The sequence below is a fragment of the Setaria italica genome, chromosome III (genome assembly GCF_000263155.2).
Source record: "Setaria italica strain Yugu1 chromosome III, Setaria_italica_v2.0, whole genome shotgun sequence".
Lineage (NCBI taxonomy): Eukaryota > Viridiplantae > Streptophyta > Magnoliopsida > Poales > Poaceae > Setaria > Setaria italica.
Window position 1 is genome coordinate 47,858,227 of NC_028452.1, and position 21,159 is coordinate 47,879,385.

The following is a 21,159-nucleotide window of genomic DNA, read 5'->3' on the forward strand; positions in this document are numbered from 1 at the left end:
AGCGGGGTGGAACACGCGCGGCACGAGCGCACACCGCATATCCCTCGCGCGCGGCACGACACCGACGACGAAGAGAAGAGAGGAGCCGAGCCCAGCCAGAGCCCATTCCCCCCTCCCCGTCGCGATTGCATTGCCCTCCCCCTCCGATCCCCGCCGCGCCCTGGCCCCCAACCCCCGCGCCGCCGCCGGAGAGGATCGCGCTCCCCCATTCCCACACTCTCCCTCGAGGTACGCCCCTCGGAATTCTCTCCCTCCCGCAATCCCGCGCGTGGGCGATCCGGGTTCGGGACTGGCTGGTTGGTTGGGCGATTACTCGGTCGATTGGTTGATCCGGTGGTGCTCGATTCTCGCCGCAGGACCGAACCCTCCGCGCGGGCCCGCGAGATGGGGCGCGTTGAGTAGCGTGCGGAGGAGGCGGCGTGCGGGTGGGAGCCGGCGGCGAGGGTGGGGGGCAATATCATGGTGCAGTGCCTGGACGGGGTGAGGCAGCTGCTCGCGGTCCTGCTCAAGTGCTGCGACGTCGAGCTCAAGCAGCCGCGGGGGCTCGAGGACCCCCAGGTCCTCGCGAGGGAGACCGTCTGTAAGCCCGCTTCTCCCTTGCTCTCGTTGTTCCATTTCGCACCTGCGTACGGGGTGGGAATTGACGCCCGCGCCTGGGTGGGTTTGGGTTGGCTGTGCTCTTCCCCTGCAGTCAGCGTGAGCGAGGTCGAGGCGCTGTACGAGCTGTTCAAGAAGATTAGCAGCGCCGTCATCGATGACGGCCTGATTAACAAGGTCAGTTGTGCCGCGAGCTCGATTTGCTGCTTAGCTTAGTTCATATGTATGTAACAATGCTGAGACGCTGTTCTTGTCGGCCGCCTCTGCACAGGAGGAGTTTCAGTTGGCATTGTTCAAGACTAGCAAGAAGGAGAGCCTCTTCGCCGACCGCGTAAGTCTTCATTAATTGCACATCGTTCACTATTGTGTGCTGCTCCGTGTTACCATTACATGCTTTGTATGTTCTGCGCTTGCATTTTTGGGAATTGTTGTTGGATAGCTAATGCTGCGTGGGTGATGAACACTGTGGAATGCTTATGGGTGTATATAGTTGACTCCTGTGGAATAGTTTTGCCTACTCAGGGTCATGCGGTCTTATCCTCAGTTATCTGTTTTGGTTTAAGGGTTTACCGTTACTTGTGCTTTCCCGCCAATCATCTTCCTAAATGAGCTCAGCCAACGGTTAGTCATCTATGGATGATATATACTTTTTATCTATATTCGGTTTAGGGTCCGCCGCACGTGAGTCGTGATTTAGTGCCTGCTTAATCCTGGGCCCCACATCCGTGTCGTTTGCCACCCTTTCCTTTAACCAAAATGACCATGTTCTATGTTTCAGTTTGTGGTTGCCTAATCTTCACTTTTTCCCCTTTAAATCATCATGAATTCAACACATTGTGCCTATTTCCATATAGATCTAATTCCAAAAATTTTAGCAGTAATTTCTAGATGCTCCTTTTCTTGCATATTGTGCCTATTTAATAGCACCTTCTGATGTTGCGAAGTGAAACTTTCCCCAGTATCCTCATTCAACGCATGTGTGTCACAAAATGCACTGTAGCTGTATATCTAAATGGAAGCTGAACAAATGTGTTCCTTAACTGGATAGCTTGTGTTATGACTTTGTCTATGTTGCTATCTACAGGAATATCTTATGCAATGCAATACCTAGTGTGCTGTGTGCCAGACCATGCATATACATTTAGATGGTTTATTTAATTCAGCATGGTGTCCTGAATAAAATATTTTTGTATGTATGTCTACTAATTTACCTGGCATGCTTCTTTCTTCTTCGGAGTTGTATCTACCATTTGGGTTCTTGTCTTTCATGATTCATGTGCATCTTGTGAAACATTTGTGCATATCACTTGAAACTCGAAAGTCATTCAAATCAATTCATGCTATTGAATGTTAGACATGGGAACTTATGTGGAATATCTATCAATGGAAGCTACAGATGTTTATAACCATGTTCTGTGTATAAAAATACGATGCACGAAAAACTGCCGTAATCTTGCTTTCAGCTGCTGACGTAATTGTTTATCTTGTCCTTAATATTTTCCTGGATTTTTTTGCAGGTCTTTGACTTGTTTGACACAAAGCACAATGGAATTCTAGGATTTGAAGAATTTGCCCGTGCTCTCTCAGTATTTCATCCTAATGCCCCCCTTGATGAGAAAATTGATTGTGAGTTCCGATGTCTTGTAGATAGCAATTTGGTTCTTGACTACAAGTATTCAATCCAAGCTCTAAATCACATAATTAACCACAATAACTTAAAGCTTATATGAAATACTTATTCAAATATTGGATATACAAGGATTCACCGATGCCTAATCTAATCAACAATTTCTTAATAATGAATTGAATTTATGTTAGAGTCGAGGTAACAATCTACTTTTTACTTGAAACTCTTGCTTTTCCACTATTGTTTTTTTAAAAAAATCTGAAAAAGCTCATATCATTGTTGCAGTTTCATTCCGACTATATGATCTCAAGCAACAAGGGTACATTGAGAGACAAGAGGTATGAAACTGTGGATTGGGTTTTGCATTTTAGGAGTTAGCTATTATGTAGAGGTCAGCTTAAACATGGTACATCATTAAAACCTCATATCATGGGGTAGCAGGTTAAATAATGCTAGTTTGTTTAATAACAGGATACAGGAGAATTTCGGTTGTCTTTTTGGCATATTTTATGAGATTTTTTTCTTGAGGATTAACCAAGTGAAAACGCAAATGCATTCAATTTTCAAGAATTGCTGTCTTGGTTGAATTCTTTCCCTTTTTGTTGAAATACCTTTTTTGCTTAAGAAATGTTTCCTTTTGGTTAAGTTATTCTTTCTTTTGTAGTCATGGCCTTAATAATTTATTGTGTTTGTCTATCAGGTTAAGCAGATGGTTGTTGCAACACTTGCTGAGTCAGGAATGAATCTTTCTGATGAAATTGTAGAGAGCATAATTGACAAGGTCTGCTAATGTTTAGCATTTTACGTATATCCACTTTGGCTATAGAGTCTAGTATGTCTGCTATAGAGTCAATTTTTTCATGCCCTGGAATGTTATGAACCTTCCTGTGTTCAACTACAAAATACTGTTTCATACTTTTCATTTTCAATTGAGCGTATGCGAGCATTGTGGTAAACCAAGAGCCTTGATGGCAAGCATATATTGAATAATATGTGATGGCACAATGGTCAAGATCTACTGTCTTTCCTATTTGTTTGAGTCCACAAGATGGTGCAGGAGTAGGCAAATCAAATTGAATGTGCACATTCTACCATATTTAATATTATAGTTATTGTTGTGGTTGAATGTTACATCCTCGGTGGAAATGCATTAGCATTCATTATTTATTGTGTACGGTTACATGCTTCAATATATCAATTTGATAGTGGATATTCCCTATTGCTTTCTTGCTGCTCTGTACCCTGCTGTTGTGATGGCTTCAATGGGTTTGGCATAGCATAACACATAATCAGATTGCCATCTTGTTGCTTGCTGATTTTAACTTCCACTGCTCAATTTTCTTTTCTTTTCTTATTATAAGACATTTGAGGAGGCTGACACAAAGCATGATGGAAGGATTGACAAAGAAGAGTGGCGCAATCTTGTTGTTAGGCATCCTTCTTTGCTGAAGAACATGACACTCCAGTACCTTAAGTAAGAAACCTTCTTTGCTGTGCTTATCAAACTATTCTCTCTTTCCTTTTTTTGGTGTAGTTTGTGACTTATGTTTACCTTAAAAGTTTGGTCACAATGCACTTAACTAATTTTCCAAACTTGACATTTTCAACTTGATAATTGAGATCATCAAATAGTTTACTGGTGTTATTAAATGACGTGATTTTTTTCTAAGTAGTGGTAAGATTTGTGGTACACAAATTTGCTGCCTGTACGGAGAGGTAGTGGGATCCATCCCATCCCTCTAGTGGATCTTAGTAGTTGTGTCGTAGTTGATGTACTTGGAAATCCATGCCTTATTTGTTGATGTGCTTCTGGATTGTTTCAATTTCTCTTAGAAAATATGCTGAAGCTTTAGTTTAATAGTGTTAGGTCCAGAAATGCATTGTGCTTTAAATTGGTTTATTTGTACATTATTTTTGGATTTCCCTTTCGGGCTCCCACGAATAATATATGATTCTCTGCCAATTCATAGCCTAGTTCCCTTGTCTTTTCTTGAAGTATCTCACAAGCATGTATTGACATATTTGGACAGGGACATCACCACTACATTTCCAAGCTTTGTCTTTCATTCTCAAGTTGATGACAACTGAGATTGTTGGAGTTTCCAAAATGAACATCAGAAGCTATGCTGGAGGGATTTTGATATGGTTTGCAATGTTGGGTTGTTGTATTGACAGAGATTGTAGTGCTAAGGATGTTGCATGTGGGATTCGAGAACTCGAATCTTTCGTCAACCTTGTTTCGTTCATTTGGATGTCTTGATGCGCTTGGATAAGATGTAGCATCGTCCGAATTTTCCTTTTTGGTCTTTTGGCTGGCCCGCAATCGGATCCGGTTCTCTGGAGCTTCTGTACAGGATAGAAACAGTGCTTTAAGGATTTAAGTTGTTCTCAGTTCTAGTTTGCAATGCAGTACCTGGGGCAGAAAGTTTTTGGGTGAAGGATGTCTGCTTTCATTTTTTTTTCTTCATAATATGCTTGTGATGCTTCACGAAATAGATTCTATCATGCTTTCACCGGATTTTTTTTATGAGTGCCCTGCTTTTGCCGACTTTATAGGTATTTGCCGAGTTTTGAGCGAGCTAGTAAACATCATATAAACAACATATATTAGAAAAAAGAGTAGGAGACACCTAGTAGCGAGAGAAAAAAAGACAAACCCTAGCGCTGCGCTGCCCTTGAGTATCCTTCCTTTCCCAACCTAACTAGATGATTGGGAGTGTTCGTAAAAAATTAGTGCTGCCTTCCCAATCTAACTAGATGATTGGGAGTGTTCGTAACTAGATGATTGGGAGTGTTCGTAAAAAAAATTAGTGCTGCCTTCCCAATCTAACTAGATGATTGGGAGTGTTCGTAACTAGATGATTGGTAGTGTTCGTAAAAAATTAGTGCTCCAGCAGATCCTCTTTCCTTTTTCCTAATAATTATTGGGATAAATCAATAATCCACTCCCAACTCTTCTAAAATAAAGGGGGAGTTGTGACTCTCCCAATACGGTAGTTGGACTGGGATAAGATTATTGGGGAATTGCAAAATTAACTCTTCCAAAAATAATAAATGAGATATTGGGATATCCTACTCAACTATTTTCTTTGTCCTAAATTACTATTCATTTTTGGCTTTTCTAGGTGCATAGCATTTGCTACGTATATAGACATTTCGTATATCTAGATGCATCACAAAAGTTATATACTTGGAAAAGCCAAAACGAATAGTAATTTGGGATGGAGGGAGTAGTTATTGAAAGAAATTATTACTCCAACTCTGATGATCCCATCACCAGTAAGTAGAAGATGTATGTATTATATATAATAATTATCACGATTAATCTAGTAACATTAATTTTATATCTTTATAAAGATAATTGCACAACTTCCCTATATTACCTCATGAAAACAAATGAAAAAAATGGTTTCAAACACCGAAAGATCACGATTTAAGAAATATACCAATGAACTGACCCGGTATGTTTTAATAAATTGAAAGATTGCTTCATCATGATTTACATCTATTCTCCCGTTTATTCTCAGTTGTCAATCTTACTTTGTTTGTTTCCTGTTTTTCACCAAAGGATAGCATCACGTTTGCCATTATTTGCCTCCTCGCCACTATTTAAGGGCGAAGCAATGTTATTTATTACCATGTCAATAACTATCATCATGGAAAAAACATTGATTCATTAGGTATTATATATTAGTGAATAACTATTAGCGAATAGAGATAGTATGTACTATAAAATATTTTTTCATGATGAACCTATTACCATTTATTTATGTCATGCAAAGATACTTACTCCAGTACCCTACTTTAAGAAATAACTTGTTTTGCATGCACCATTGTCCCTTAAACGACGTTTAAGGAACACTAAGGACAATGATGCAAAAGTGAAAAAAAAGGGAAAACTGCTAACTACTTCCTTCTTCCACATATGTAAGTACGTGGGTTTGACGTTACAAGCAATATACGTTAACGATGGACACTTATTGTATCGGGTTATGCCACGTGTCATCTAAATCGTATATTATCATTGGATCTATCCATGATATCCTTTATTGTCCAGTACTAATCAGAAATGTATATATATATCAAGTTATATTAGTCACTGCTAAAACACCAGGTAGATAATTATCCACCGTTTTAAATAACTGCCCCCTATAAATAACTCTGGCACAGCCAAGACGAAATGACGAATGAGGCGAAGTAAGCCTAGGCTAGCAGCCTACGGAGAGGGAAGGGGGCTAAACCTAAACCCGATCCGATTATTCAACAGCCAGCCTCCCCGACTCCATTCCACCACACCTCCCCCCCTTCCACCCTCTCCGACTCGACTAGGGCGCACGCGCACGCCGCCGCCCCCTCCACCGCCTCCGCCGCCGCCGCCGACGACGAGCGGGAGGGAGGACGGAGCGCTCGATCTCCGCGCCGGGCGCGGGCGACGCACGCGCGACGCGAGGGGCGGCCTCCCCCGTGGGGGGTCAGATCCGAGCTGAATCGGGGGATTTCCCGGGCAGGTGAGCATTGCGGCGCGGTTCCTCACCGATCTAGTTGGACGGAGGCGGCGACGGTTCCTTCGGTCCGGTAGGCCGGGGTCCCGCGCGTGACGGTTCCGGCGTGCGCTTAGATTGGATTGAAATGGATTGGGTTGGGTTGGTTGGGTCTGGTTCCAGACTTCCAGTCAATTCGTTCCCTTCGTGATAGTCTTAGGAGGGAGCTGCAGTTTTTTTGTTTTCCTTGCGTAGGAAAATAATCCACCTTCGATGTATATATATGATTTAATACCGCGAAGGCCTACAGTCCGCGCGGCACTGGATTATTACTACTTTGGGATTAGCGTCGTTACTTCAGCTGGGAATTAGAGGTTGTACGGGTTGAGAATGGTGTTCCTGGGATCTGGACATAATTCCTGTGACAGGATTTTGCTATTCTGGATGTTAGTTTTTGCTTCGGTGGCGTCTGGAGTGCCCATGTGATTCGAGTGGTTCAATCACCGTTTCTATTGTTTTCTCCAATGGCTGCTTGGTACCATGCACGCTTTTGCGGCCACTGGGCACGAGATGCATGAGGCATGGGTTCTACAGACCGACTAGTTAGCAATTGCTTGTCCTGTCTAAAAACTTTCTGTCTTGGGAACCCATCGACTAGCCTCACTTTTGAATATCCCTTTCTTGTATTTTTGGTCATCTACCGAAACCAAGACTTATGATCTAGTTTCATGACACTGCAGGAAGGAAAAGGTTGAGTGTGAAAATATCTGCACTTCTTGAGGTGATAGAGTAATGGCTGGCACTTTGATTGAGGACAATGCTGGGGATGGTAGATCCTCATCAACTGAAGAGATGCCAAGTGATCAGCAGAGCCATTCCGGGGATTCTTTAGCTGAGTGGAGGTCAAGTGAACAAGTTGAGAATGGGACGCCATCCACCTCACCAGCTTACTCAGACACTGATGATGATGATTGTGGTATGTTGTCCAACTCATCTCACATTTGTTTGTATTTCTGCTTTGCAAATGCTTTTAAGCTAGGTCTTTCTAGTCTTCCTCCTGATGTTACGGTCCTCTGTAAACCAGCTAAAAACTCTCCATTTTTAATTACACTGTTCCATAAAAGGGTCTCAACTAATTTGGTTACAGTACTACTTAAACTATGTACGTATGATATGATTCATTGCAGTCTTATTAATTGCCCATGCAGTAGTATGAATGATGACTTAGATACTTGTATTGTCTTCGGGGAGTACAGTGGTCACTACAGTCATTTGGGTTATTTATTTTAGGCTTAGGATAACTAGCTGCTTGCTGAACCTGGACGTTGGAAATAGGTTTGGCTAACTGTGAAACTATGTATTTTACATGTCGAACAAGTGCTTCAACGCCCTTCCCGAACCTTTTTCTTTAAAACTAGTTAGCACCATGCTGAATATGTAAGTTTGAATCCCGGTCACTGCCCTTCCCTTGAGACAGAAACGGGGATTTGTTCCCTCCTGTCTCATCTGAAGGGAGGTAATAACATTAGGGATAGTTTCCCTATACAAAATGGGAAAAAAATCTAGATAAGCTTAGCCAGGGAAAAAAACAAAGCTAATGACAATATGAAGGTTAATCCGTTTTATCTGAAGGGAGGCAATAACATTAGGGATAGTTTCCCTATGCAAAAGGGAAAAAAAATCTAGATAAGCTTAGCCAGGGAAAAAACAAAGCTAGTGACAATCTGAGGTTAATCCGTTTTACTTTTAATAAACTGCTCTTTGGGAAGTGCATATTTCTTACTTGAGAAAAGTCGTGGCACGTAACACTATACCTAGGCCTAATCTACCAACGTTATGCTCAAGCCATTACTTTACCAGATGAATGGTTGCTGCTCCTGCTACAAATCATGGCTGCTATGGGGGTCATGCTGCCAACTAGTTCTGTTGCAGTCAAGGCATTGTAGTTCACTGCTCTAAAAAGCTGGAATCTAGGCGGTGCTTATTTTAAAATAGACTTGCAGTATAAAACTACGTGGCTTTTTTATGTGTTGACATCACTGAGTTGGACATGTTATTTCTTGACTCGCCTTGTAATTAAGGTGAGATGATTATTACATAGCTTTTTGAACATTCTGCTGGGTTACATGATTCCGATAAGCTGATTTGTGTGATATGTCATCATATTTAAAGATTTTGGCATCAATTGGCGCTTTACCTGTCAATTCAATTGTCTTGTGTAGGACCAAGGCCTTCTGAACTTTATGGGAAGTTTACATGGAGAATTGATAATTTCTCTCAAATCAACAAGAGAGAGCTAAGGAGTAATTCCTTTGATGTTGGTGGATTTAAGTGGTAGGTCTTCGTATGAGCATTTATTGGACTCACTATTTCCTTTTTTATACTTTCTTATACTGCAAACATATATCTATTGTCCTGTATCTGTGCTTCTTACTAGCCTGCTAGGTGTGATTTGGCTGTTAGTTTCCAAATGATTTTGCAACAATTTCTATTAAGTAGAAAAGGTGTGGGCACAAATGAATCTATTGAGAGAGCACAACATGTTCTGTTTGAACTGCAAATTCTGAATGGTGGCCATTTGAGAAGTGATTTGAAAAGAGACTATAGTCTTGAGCACGGATGACCTTGTGAATACTAAGTTTATTAGGTACCACAGTGACCCTGCATCCTTCAGCAGTTGAACTTAATGGTAGCAGATCAATTTAGCAGTAATCATTGTTCTGCCTGACCATGGCAATCTGTGTTTTGGTCAGCAAATAGTAGTAGTACTGGCTTTTATTGCCATGGAGAGACTGTTGCATCTCTTTTTCAAAAAAAAAAAAGCTATTTGTATCCAATTCTCTTGGCATGTTTCTTATGTAAATATAAATACTTCTGGCTTCACTGAAGCTAAAATTACTTAGTTTCTGGAATCTGGAGCATACTGTATTCAATATGCTTTTAATTTCCTTTTATGAGCTTCTATTTCATGTCTTCTTACACACTGAGAAGAAGAAAAATGTCAGTGTTTGCCCTGTTTTTTATTGAACAACCACATGGAGTAGGACTGAGCTATTGTTTATTTTAATTTTTGCTATTTTTTGTTTGCTATATGTCCTTTTGAATCTGATGCATTATTTTCTTTCGATTTATATGCTCAAAACCTTTCTTCTGCACCATGTCTTGAGATCTGTTAGTTGATTTTCAGGTATATCTTAATCTATCCACAAGGATGTGATGTTTGCAATCACCTCTCTCTCTTTCTTTGTGTTGCGAACCATGATAAACTACTCCCAGGTAGATGCAAAGTTGGATGCATTGTGTTTGACACACTTCACTTCGTGGCTATCATGATCTTCAATATGATTTGCTTTTATTCAGGATGGAGTCACTTCGCACAATTTACAATAGCTGTAATTAATAGAGACCCTAAGAAGTCCAAGTATTCTGGTGAGTTCGATGAACTATTATCTGGTTTGGCTAGTGCCTAGAGCTAAAATAGCAATCTTTTTGCTTGGCTTCTCTGCCATTGGAGTTTAAAGGAAGTAGTATTTCAGATACACTGCACCGATTTTGGAAGAAAGAACATGATTGGGGGTGGAAAAAGTTTATGGAGCTATCAAAGTTAAATGATGGCTTCGTTGTTGAGGATGTTCTTACCATCAAAGCTCAAGTTCAAGTTATCAGGTATCTGTTTCCTGTGGGTCATACATTTAATGCTACTATCAGTCAATTGCAAGCAGGAAGTATCTATTTACTTTGCATAACCATTTCTGCTTCTGCATTCTAATATTTGAGGGAGAAGGCAGACCGTCCATTCCGTTGCCTTGACGGCCAGTACCGAAGGGAACTAATTAGGGTGTATCTATCAAATGTGGAACAAATTTGCCGACGCTTTATTGATGAAAGAAGAAGCAAGCTTAGTAGGTTGATTGAGGATAAACTGAGGTGGTCCAGGTTAGATAAACCTCCAAATGGCACATTGGTGTTCTACGACCAGGCTCATTTCCAATACCTTTTTTTAATACTTGTTTTTGGTGAAAATTGCAGTTTCAGCGCATTCTGGCTAGCGATGGATCCAAGTGTGCGGCGACACATGACAAGGGAAAAGACTGACACTATATTGAAAGTTCTAGTGAAGCACTTCTTTATAGAGAAAGAAGTTACATCAACCTTGGTAATTGACTCGCTATATAGTGGACTGAAGGCTCTTGAATACCAGAGCAAGAACAAAAAGGGGATACCGAAACTAACAGAGACAGATGCTCGAAGCACTCCAATGGTACTTATTGATCAGGACATGTTTGTTTTGGCTGATGATGTGATAGTTTTGCTTGAAAGAGCTGCATTGGACACACTGCCACATCAACCGTTGCCCACAAAAGATGATAAAAGTTCACAGAACCGTACAAAGGTGTGCATTTTATTTTTGACCATTTAGACATTGGTTTGTGATGTTAATATCTATCCTATAATGTCTCGTCTTATGGGCAGTTCACTAGAATATAGCTAACTACAGATATATTTTTTCACATTTAATTAAAAATTAAAGTTTGTGTTTTTTCCATATTAAATGCAAAGTTACTTGCACAAAATGAACTAAACATTCCTATGTTATAATGCTTTGATATGACTTGTGTCTTAGTGAGGTACTAACCCAAAAAATGAAGAGATGCTATATGCAGTACACAGTGTATGTCTTCATTGACTTCATTCTACTTTTATGTATGGATCCCTAATAATATTCATATTACAGGATGGCAGCTCAGGTGAGGAATTCAACAAAGATTCTATTGAGCGTGATGATAGACGGCTTATAGAACTAGGCTGGAAGACATTGGAGCTTTTTGCCTTAGCTCATATATTCAGGTATCAAACTTTCTACTTCAATGTTATTTTGCTTGACAAATACATAGCATGGGTCAACAACGTAAATGGTGGTTCCCAAAATTTTTCATGCATCGCTTGATGTATATGCCTTTTCAGATGTTGCTTTTTTAATATGTTATCACATCACTGCACAAGTTGTATTTCCCATATGTGCGCTGCCAAACCTTTTTTTTTCATCTTTTGATGAATATGTTTTAGAATTCTTTTATTTGGAAAAACATAAATCTTCTGATGAAATACGTAAATTCAAATCCCACTTTTGCTATGGCCTTGCATGCTCATCTTCATGTAATGTCTTGAAACAGCCGAATAGAAGTAGCATACCAAGAGGCAGTGGCTTTGAAACGCCAAGAGGAGCTGATTCGTGAAGAAGAAGCTGCTGGGCTAGCTGAAATTGAACTTAAGGCAAAGCGTAGTGCCGCTGAAAAGGAAAAACGTGCCAAGAAAAAGCAGGTTAATATCTATTGAAAAAAATTCTCCTGTCATGCTCTCCTTTCTTGTTTGTTTCATTTGTTTATTATATGAAATTATAGATGGTGTGTTGTCTTCTGTGTCCTCACTGCTGATACCAGTGTGTTTGACATGATTCTGTGTTATCCTCTTTGCACTTGTTGTGGACTTCTATAATGTTAAGTGTACTCCATTCTCCAGGCAAAACAGAAGAAAAACAGTCGAAAAAGTAATAAAGGAAAAAATGGCAAGTCTGACATCAAGGAAATACTTATGGACAGCAGTCCATCTGATGATAGGATTCTGGATGATTTCTCTGGACAAGCAGAAGAAATGTCCTCGAATGCTGACAACCCTGAAGAAGTCTCTGATATGTCTGATAACAGAGATGATAATTCAGATGCACTTCATGTTGATATTGAAGAGCGTGAATCTAGCCCTGTTAATTGGGAGACAGATGCTTCAGAAACTCAAGCCACTGTACCTGGAAGTGGTGAGGTGCAAAATGACCAAGCAGGGAAGCGGACCTCTTTTGTGGATGATAGCTCATCAACTTGTTCGTCAGACTCAGTTCCTTCAGTTATCTTGAATGGATCAGGAGGTGCCTGGACAAATGTCAGATCCTCATCAAATAGGTATATTTCACTTGTATTTTCACCTATCATACTGTTACTTGGTATTTATCATGCTGCATTGTGATTCAGGGGAAACAACCGGAGGAATAAGGATACTGATACACGGGCAGGACTTGGACAAGGCGGACCAAACTCAGTGTATAATGGTTTTGTAGGATCTGGCAGCAATGCTTCTGTCAACTCCAAGGATGCTAGACATGAATCTGAGGTACATGACTTTCTTGGATGTCTCAGATAATACCGGCCTCCAGACCTTTTACTTTATGATGTTCGTGTCTTTACTGGGAAATGCACCATAAAGCAATCAATTCTAAGATAAAGGTGTTAAAAATAGCCTTCTCTTGATTTTTGCATGAATCTTTTTGTGTGTTCCACTTGATTGAATAAGCATGAAAGTTGATTCATTGCAGGATGATAAAGTTGTCTCGCAGAGGAAGCAACATGCACAACGGCATGTTGATGTCATGAGCCCCTCCAAGTCAAGAATGGCAGAGTCTTCCTTTTCATCTGTGAGCCCTGCTAAGAAGCAACCTAACGTATCCCAGCAAAGCACCAATAGTTCGAATTACCGTGCAAGCCAAGCTTCGGGTGCTGTGACTGGCACTACGACAGCAGGTGTCAGTCCAACCCCGGCAGCTCAGTCACTATCAAATAAAGGACCTCTGTCCAGTCCTGCGACCCACCATGAGAAGTCGTTTCCAATTGCAAGTAGACCCCTGCAGGTGCCTATACAATCCAAATCGGAAGCGCAGAAACAGGCTTCCCTGGATGGCAGTGCAACAACCCAGGCCGTTACAGTATCAAGGCCCTTGAGTGCCCCGCAAGTCCCTGCAGGAAAACAAAGTACACCAGTTACTTCAACATCTCAGAGTGTACCACTTCTTTCTCGTTCAATGAGTGCGGTCGGACGGTTGGGAAATGAGCCCTCGGCTAATGCTCCTAGCTTCATTCCCCGGTCACGAACATATCGCAATGCCATGATGCAGACAAGTTCTGCTGGTGGAAGCAGTTTCACACACCAGCCAGGTTCATCGGAGCAAGGAGTTGCACATTCGCAACCAATATTTACATCACAACCTTCCATTCTGTCATCAGAAACCTTGTCTGGTAAAGAGGAAACATCATTGAAACCTGGGTTCACATTTGGCACTGTCAAGCCCGAGTCACTGAACCAGTATCAGTGCAGAGAACAGAGCTCACAGCAAGCAACAAGCAGCAGCAGCATCAGTAACAGTAGTGATTGTGCTCCGTCGAGTTCAAACATCAGAAGTGAGATTGCGAAGCTCAATTTGAATGGTAGATCACGAAGCAGGCAGCTGTTGTCAGAAATTTCTACCAGATTTACTCCTTATCAACCGCAAGGCCTGGTTGCTGATGAGTTCCCACACCTAGACATCATCAATGACTTGCTGGACGAGGAGCAGAGCGAAAGGAGAAGGGTTCTTCGACCTGGATTCGCTCAACAATTCTCTATGCCCAATGATGCCAGCACACCTGATTATGGCTTGTTTGGTGAGCCATACCTGTTGGATCAGTCCGAGCCATACTTTGATGACGAGCCTCCAAGGTTTTATAGCCCATTGAGCAGTGCTCCTCGAGGGCTTAGGGACCGGAGTTATTCACACTTCGATCTCCCTTCTTACTCCAACAGCAGCCAGTTTGATGATCTGATGATGAACCAGTGGCAATACAGCTCTGACATCTCCATGACTAGTTTCATGTCGGACGCAAGTGGCTACACCTATCAGCCGCAGGATTTCCCGGTGAATGGAGTAAGCAGATACCCATCCTATCGCCCTGCCAATGGGCACTGAGAATTTTAGTGATTGCATTGGTAATAATGTGTGGTGAGTCCATGCTGTTCGCTTCTGAGCTGAGTGTAATTGTAATAGTTCCCATAGCAGTCATATAAAGATGGTTCCTCAGTTTCCTTATTCAATAGTTATATCTTTTCCCCTTACTTTCTATAGATCAGTTTTGCCCGATGGTAATGAATCTAAGTAGGTTAAAATGGTCTGGTAAATCTAGTCAATCGCATTTGCGAAATGTGGACGATGCAAGCAATGGTAGAGCGGCTTTTTAAAGCAATGCCAGTGCTTAAGCTGATGCATTAATGATAGGGAATATGTCTCTTCAATTATTCTGTACATTCTGGAACCATCCTATGGACATAGCGACATAAACCCTTAAATCTCGCATGCTGATTCTTTGTCCTTGCTAATATCTGAGCTTCTGAAGATTTTGGAGATATGGTTGATGATATAAACATGGACAAGCTGTGAAGTAGTAGAATGTTATAGGATCAAAATTTTCGTGCTTTCAATTTTTGAAGGAAATACGAAAGCAATGTTCTGACAACACTTTTTTTTTCACTTTGAACCTAAACTTGTGTAAAGGATTTGAACCCAAACTGGGAGACGTATCTTTGCCTCTCTAAACAATAGCACTCGAAAATCCAAATCTTGAGTTTAACAAAACACAACTCTGGTATCCCCCTCTAAAAAACAACTCTTTAAGACACAAAACTCTGGAATATACATTCTTCACTAATGGAGAGTACCACCATCCGTGTACGTGCTGCTCAACTGCTACCGTGGCCGGGACCCAGGAATAGCTGAGAAGCTCCCATTATCTGACATGAAATAGTGATTGTAATTGATTCTTGTCACTAGATCCGCAAGATGGGGAAAATGACCCACATTCAGCTTGAAAGAAAGGATCTGCAACGGACATAAAAATCAGAATTAGTGCATCTAAAGGTAAAGATCCTGTATAGCTGCCATTACAGACGATCAATCTTTTACTAACGTAGCAAGAGGATTTAGAAACCTACCCTCAGGAGAAATACGACACACTCATCAAATTGCTTCTCAATCCGATCGATTTCCATCTCGCATCGTGTCCTCACAGCTGGAGCAGTCCCACCAGTACTGAGAGTCTGTTCTACGTTGTGAAAATCGAGAGCTAATCCAAGAATAGTCTTAACTCGACTGGCAATGAGGGCCCACTGAAAAACACAGGCAACAAGCATTCTTATCCAAATTTAAATAATGGAATGATGTATTGATTCATATTAGAATGGCAAGATGCTTACCAATTTATCAGAGGCCACAAAGCATTGTCGCTGAATAGATGAAAGATATGCCTCATGAACTTCCATAACTTCATCCAACGTAGTAGCAGATGCCATGCCATCACAAAGTTCGGTCCATGCACTATGATATACCTACTCAAAGATTGCCATGAGTACAAGACATACAATGGTTGAACGGAGTAACCAAACATATTTCAAACTCACTCGGTCCATGACGTACTGATGGAACGCTTCGACAAAATGGAGGAGCTTCTGTGCTACAATCAAGTGTTGTTTGAAATTATGTGCAGTTCTGCCTCTGGCCTGCCAACAGAAAAATGATTGATTTTGTGGCAATTAAGTTGTCATTCTAGACAACAACATATCAATCTATAACTTCTCCAACTTCATCAAAAGAGAATTTACAACAAAGGGTACTATGGCATGATAAGCAAAACACACAAAACTCATATGGACCAGTACCTTCCACATCCACTTTCGGGTTTCATCCAAAACAAACTTTGCCCGCTTGACCTTCAGTAAGAATCCCATAACCTAGAAAACAGCAAAATGACCAAAGGCATTAGTAAATATGGGACCCTGCCTGATACTTACAGTAGAAAGTAAGACATTACCTGATTATACTTCTTCAGTGCCTCTGTATTAACAATTAAATCAAGAGGCCAAGACACCTGCCATTACAAAAATACATAAAAATACAAGAATAATGCACATAAAGCTTGTTCACATTTGGTGCATACCTTATATGTAAAATTAAGCATGTCAAGAGCATCGATGCCAAAACCAAGTGCACGGCCTTTTTTGGAAGTTGATGCACCTTCCTCACCATTGTGTGTTGCTAATGAAACTACTAAAGAATCTGGTGCTGTCAGAAGCATTTTGTCAGCTGAGTTTCTTAAGGATTCCTGCACGAAAGGATTAATATAAGAAAACTGAATAGTGATGAAGCCAAACTATCAATGAGATAGTAAATTTGCCACACAAATCACCTGCAACAAATTATTCAACTCAAAATCATCATCCCAGGAACTCCCTCGATCAAGCTTATCAAAAATTGTTATCAGAAACTGCTGCAGCAGGTCACCTGAAGGCTCAAGTGGATTAGTATAATCACATTTCATTTATTTACTCATTTTCAGCAGTTTGAGGGAAACATAAGTAAGCATTTTTTTGGTGGTTTTTTTAAGCTGAATGATGACACACCTGATCCTAGCAAATAAATAGCACGTAACACAAACAGTTCATCCATTAATCTCCATTCACCCATTAGCTTGAACAGGATTTGCTTGCCAATGTGATCCACCTAAAAGGGGAACAAAAGCAAAAGCCCTTTATAATATGGATTAACAAGAAAACGAATATAATATAATTTTTGAGCAAACCTGTCTCTTTATGCATTGGGAAAGGCATTCTTGGATGATACTCACTGGCTGAAGAGGATCTTTCAAACTCATATTCTGAATAAACTTCAGAACTCTCGACGCTAATGTACTATCTTTCTGCATTGGTAAGATCTCCGACAGAGGGACATTTTCCTGAAGGGAATGTGATTAGAGATATAACTAGGAATACGAATAACAAACTATAATCTAGATGTAAGACTTACTTTTGCACAAGGAAGAAGAGTTGGAAATGCATAAAGGTCCTCCAAGGTCCTTCTGTCATCTTCTTGGCGGACATATTCCAAATCATCAAAATGGAAACCAAACTTATAATCAGTGCCATCTAGTCTGGGGAAAGAGGTTGTAGGTTGTGTATCACCACTGGTGCTAGTTCCTACAGAATGTCCATCAGCAAATATAGCTCTTCGCATGTCTCCGTCATTCAATGGAGGGAGATGAAAGCTTTCAGAGATATTCAGTTCACTCCAAGAATTTGGATTGCTCAGTAGCACTTCTCTGCAAGCAGTGATGGCTGGATTTTCATAACAAGATAAAGTGGAACACCCTTCTATTGCATTGGAAGATGCATCTTGTGGGTCACCAGGGACAAATATTGGCTTATCCATAACAGTGTTTCTGGATATGTTGTTCTCCATACCATCATATTTCCTTCCTGATGTAGCATGTTTAAGGAGCTTTACCCAATTCTTCTCAGTGCTGTTCTCTGCACATATATCCTTTGCTTCATGTACATTGCTCTCACTTTCCACAGAAGTTTTATTATTTGGAACATTATCAGCATGCGGTCTTCTTAAATATTCATAAACATGGTCACCATTTTCTAACAGGCCAGATAGACATATCAAGAAAATCTCAGACAAGGTTAAGAGTCCCATTTCACGAGAATCATTTCCGAACTGACTTGTGGATTCTTCGAGAGCATCTTCACTTTTTGGATGACCATCTTGGATTCTTAAACTTGAGGTATCTGGCCAGAATTTCTGTTGACTACTGCAATCAGTATTCTGACAAACATTGGACCCATATGTAACTTTATGAGTTTGAATCTGATGCACGTCTTGAACATGCTGAACAAGTTGAAAGGATTTTCCAGCAGAAACAATGGCCCTTGCAATATCCTTCAAGAACACTGGGCATAATATATCCAGACAACCTTGATTGTTCACTTTCAAGCAAGTTCCTGCAGTAGTTGATTCCTGGTTGCTTGATTCTTTTTTCCTGATAGATTCATTATCAGCTGAAGCTGTTGAACTGTCGGCTCTTGAACCTCTTATTCTGAGCATATAGCTCATTTCCCAAAACGCCGGCTGATCTATTGTAACTGCACTATTTGCATAAAAGAACATCTAGAGAACAGAAAAATGACTGAATTAGAAAAGGTTGAACCTTTAAAAATTAAGGTACACATCAGAAAAACTAAACAGAATCCATCGTCAAATCCCGACAGGATTATGTTAAGCTGGTAATAATTAAGGCAATGTAGAACTGTGTGATATAAATCAAAGGGTTTATAACAGTTGAAGAACTAAATAATAGGGAAGGAAATGGTCGTTTCAAACTTGCAAGAGCAACAACCTTATACTGCAAAGAACTGACCACTTGGTATGCAAATAGCATCTTATTCTGGCAAAACTATGGAAAGTGTGATTTCAAGATATACATGGAACAGGATCAGGATCTCTGCCTGCCCACCAAATAATCATGGTCATATATGCTTAAGCTCTTCAAGGCACACAACATAATCATGAAATTGGACTTAGCTAGAAAGTCAATCAAACCAGACAAGCTACTTTTGTAGTGTTTAGCACAGTAACATGAATTCCTATGAAAAACAAGTAATAAAGGACTGTTTCTTCAATACCTCTTCATAAGGGTCATCAAGGATACCATCATAAAGCCAGGAATCAAGACACTGAAGATAAGGTAGCAAGCTTCCAACGAATAGCACCAGCAGCATATGATATGGTTCGCCCTGGATTGTATAAGGGTTAAAAATTCAAAGTAGTGAGCATTATAATAATAATGATTGAAAAAGAAACAGATATTGAGACAACTGGATCTTGCTGCAACCTCGCCATCTTCCACAAGGCAGACTTCATTTAACTTCTTGAAGAGATGGTTGAGAATATGTACTGAAACTTCACTAGATGCCATCTGTGCACCAGAATCCCAAAAGCCATCTGGCACAGCTCCGTGCACAACTTGATACAAATGTTCTGCTCCAGAAGATAAACTGCAAGAGATTTTATTTAGTGAGTGACTGATTGTTACAAAATGTGCTACGCACATCAGAAACCCATGTGCTATATTCAACATAAAAATTGTCACCAGCACACATTACACGCAATTGTTGACCTCTTTAAAAACAATGTGTATTTCATCACTAGTTAACCTAGTCATTAGTTTAGTAAAACATTACAAACTTGTATACAAAGCTCTGAGAACATACAAATGAGGAAGAAATTTAGCAAAGTGTCACGGTGAAGTACGACCTTGACATAGAATCGGTTAATCCCAGTAACGTTATAGTCCTGTTGAGCGAAATAAATTGCTGCTCTTCCTCCTTCAGAGCTGCTTCACGGAGCCTCTGACGTTAACATGGCAACAGTCATTGGAATTTTGGACTGGACAGATACCATCTATTCAGATGACACAAAATCAAACCTCAAGAAATCTATGCACATCCTGAAATGAAAACTCACCTTAAGCCAAGAATCAACTGAGCTACCAAACGCATCCAACGTCGGGATCCCATGACTGCGCATCCTAACCTTCCCAACAAAGAGCTCCACTTCCTTCAAGCATGTCGCCGCAAACAGGAGTGGACTCAGCACAGACCTGAGGCCAGTTAGCGACAGGTGCGCCACATATATCCCCGCCTTCTCACGGTACCCAGGCACATTACAGTCCCAATAGAGCAAGGACGTCTCGAAACCTTGCAGCACCTGGAAAACAGCCTTAACCTGCGAATGGCACAAGGACACAGCATGAGCAGATGGTCATCAACTTGCCGAAGTGTAGCACGGAACCGAACAATCATATTGCAAAGCCATGGAATACCTACCAGTCCATGCTCATCTGTTCTCAATGCTGGCACTGGCACCGCATGAGGAAGGCCCTTCGAGATGCTGAGCTGAAGCTTCTGCACGAAGCTTTGGGCATCATCGCCATCCACCAATCTCGTGGTTCGTTGTGGGAGAACCATGCTTGGTTCCACTACTGGCCGCACGGGATCGCCCGACGACGGCTAGTGCCGCGGATTCTGCAAGTTTCCAAAAGTAGGGATTCTGAATCGATTGCTTAAATCAAGGAAGAGAGGGAAAATTAGGCGGAATGGGGAAGGAATCGGAGCAAGTTAGGGCTTACCAGCATGGAAAATCAGGCCCGGATGGATCTCTCCCCACTCCACTCCACTCTACTCGAATCCAGTCCAAGCCATTAGGCGAAGGCCGCGGTGAGGAGGTCTGCAGGGGAGGAGGAGGAAAAGGCGCCTACGAAGGTGGTGGAGGTCGGTCGACGGATCCCGGCTGGGGAATGGAGCGTGCGGCGGCGCGAGAAGGTGGCCGGGGCGACGGTTGGGTTGAGCGGAGCAGCGGCGGCACGCGGGGGGATGGGAGCTGTGGCGGGTGGGAGGAGCACGTCGTGGAGGGGAGAAGGGGCGAGGGCTGCGGCGGCTGGTGGCACTGGCGGGAGGAGGAGTCGGAGGTGGGGAAGAAGGCGGCGGCCGGGCAAATTGAAAAACTTTGTTACGAGATTTTTTTTTGAACACAAATTTCATGGAAGTTAAAAAAAAATAGATTAATGCGAATTAAGAAACAGATTATCGGAGGAGCGCTAAAACATGATATAAAACGACTTCAAATCCCTCCTCTCCTTTTCTGTTTGGCTAGTTGCGATTTTGTTTTATGGTTGTACCATATACTGCAGTCACATGATATTCGCAAATTCTTCTATCTTCGAAAATGTATTTGCATGACATGATTTCTTTGCCAGCTTTAAATAT

At 41.3% G+C, this 21,159-nt stretch overlaps 3 protein-coding genes across 5 annotated transcripts; 2 read left to right on the forward strand and 1 right to left on the reverse strand.

Annotated features, from left to right (window-relative positions):
- On the forward strand, positions 1-4,662 carry LOC101757667 (calcineurin B-like protein 2). The gene is made up of 9 exons (XM_004963020.3): positions 1-228; positions 357-580; positions 692-774; positions 869-928; positions 2,115-2,223; positions 2,510-2,562; positions 2,925-3,005; positions 3,586-3,698; positions 4,255-4,662. The coding sequence occupies exons 2-9, from the start codon at positions 460-462 to the stop codon at positions 4,310-4,312; spliced, it is 678 nt and encodes a 225-aa protein (XP_004963077.1). The 5' UTR covers positions 1-228; positions 357-459; the 3' UTR covers positions 4,313-4,662.
- Positions 4,663-6,445: 1,783 nt separating this feature from the next.
- Positions 6,446-14,796, forward strand: LOC101758358 (MATH domain-containing protein At5g43560). The gene is made up of 13 exons (XM_004963021.3): positions 6,446-6,732; positions 7,446-7,681; positions 8,928-9,039; positions 9,893-9,981; positions 10,066-10,134; positions 10,242-10,371; positions 10,483-10,641; positions 10,735-11,098; positions 11,441-11,553; positions 11,880-12,027; positions 12,226-12,659; positions 12,729-12,867; positions 13,070-14,796. Exons 2-13 carry the CDS (start codon positions 7,498-7,500, stop codon positions 14,471-14,473), a joined length of 3,345 nt encoding a protein of 1,114 aa, XP_004963078.1. The 5' UTR covers positions 6,446-6,732; positions 7,446-7,497; the 3' UTR covers positions 14,474-14,796.
- Positions 14,797-14,958: 162 nt separating this feature from the next.
- Positions 14,959-20,891, reverse strand: LOC101758765 (gamma-tubulin complex component 5). Of its 3 annotated transcripts, none has more exons than XM_004963023.4 (17): positions 20,523-20,891; positions 20,221-20,418; positions 19,859-20,119; positions 19,649-19,743; positions 19,227-19,389; positions 19,018-19,128; positions 17,360-18,502; positions 17,181-17,288; positions 16,957-17,056; positions 16,743-16,837; positions 16,494-16,658; positions 16,368-16,424; positions 16,216-16,287; positions 15,958-16,056; positions 15,754-15,885; positions 15,493-15,666; positions 14,959-15,379 (listed from the first exon to the last, which is right to left on the reverse strand). In XM_004963023.4, the coding sequence occupies exons 2-17, from the start codon at positions 20,359-20,361 to the stop codon at positions 15,248-15,250; spliced, it is 3,048 nt and encodes a 1,015-aa protein (XP_004963080.1). In that variant the 5' UTR covers positions 20,362-20,418; positions 20,523-20,891; the 3' UTR covers positions 14,959-15,247. The 3 variants fall into 3 exon arrangements, with proteins under 3 accessions (XP_004963080.1, XP_004963079.1, XP_022681154.1); XM_004963022.4 differs by having other exon boundaries at positions 17,136-17,288; XM_022825419.1 differs by lacking the exons at positions 20,221-20,418; positions 20,523-20,891 and having other exon boundaries at positions 17,136-17,288; positions 19,649-19,780; positions 19,859-19,997.
- Between the last annotated feature and the right edge of the window lie 268 nt (positions 20,892-21,159).

Bases quoted from the DNA above. Each gene is read 5' to 3' on its own strand.
- LOC101758765 (XM_004963022.4), bottom strand. From the start codon at position 20,361: ATGGTTCTCCCACAACGAACCACGAGATTGGTGGATGGCGATGATGCC. The intron at 20,120-20,220 runs GTAGGTATTCCA...TGCCATTCGCAG, and splicing joins GAACAGATGAGCATGGACTG to GTTAAGGCTGTTTTCCAGGT. The intron at 15,380-15,492 runs GTAGGTTTCTAA...TGTCCGTTGCAG, and splicing joins GTGTCGTATTTCTCCTGAGG to ATCCTTTCTTTCAAGCTGAA.
- LOC101757667 (XM_004963020.3), top strand. From the start codon at position 460: ATGGTGCAGTGCCTGGACGGGGTGAGGCAGCTGCTCGCGGTCCTGCTC. The intron at 581-691 runs GTAAGCCCGCTT...CTTCCCCTGCAG, and splicing joins CCTCGCGAGGGAGACCGTCT to TCAGCGTGAGCGAGGTCGAG. The intron at 929-2,114 runs GTAAGTCTTCAT...ATTTTTTTGCAG, and splicing joins AGAGCCTCTTCGCCGACCGC to GTCTTTGACTTGTTTGACAC.
- LOC101758358 (XM_004963021.3), top strand. From the start codon at position 7,498: ATGGCTGGCACTTTGATTGAGGACAATGCTGGGGATGGTAGATCCTCA. The intron at 11,554-11,879 runs GTATCAAACTTT...GTCTTGAAACAG, and splicing joins GCCTTAGCTCATATATTCAG to CCGAATAGAAGTAGCATACC. The intron at 12,660-12,728 runs GTATATTTCACT...ATTGTGATTCAG, and splicing joins GTCAGATCCTCATCAAATAG to GGGAAACAACCGGAGGAATA.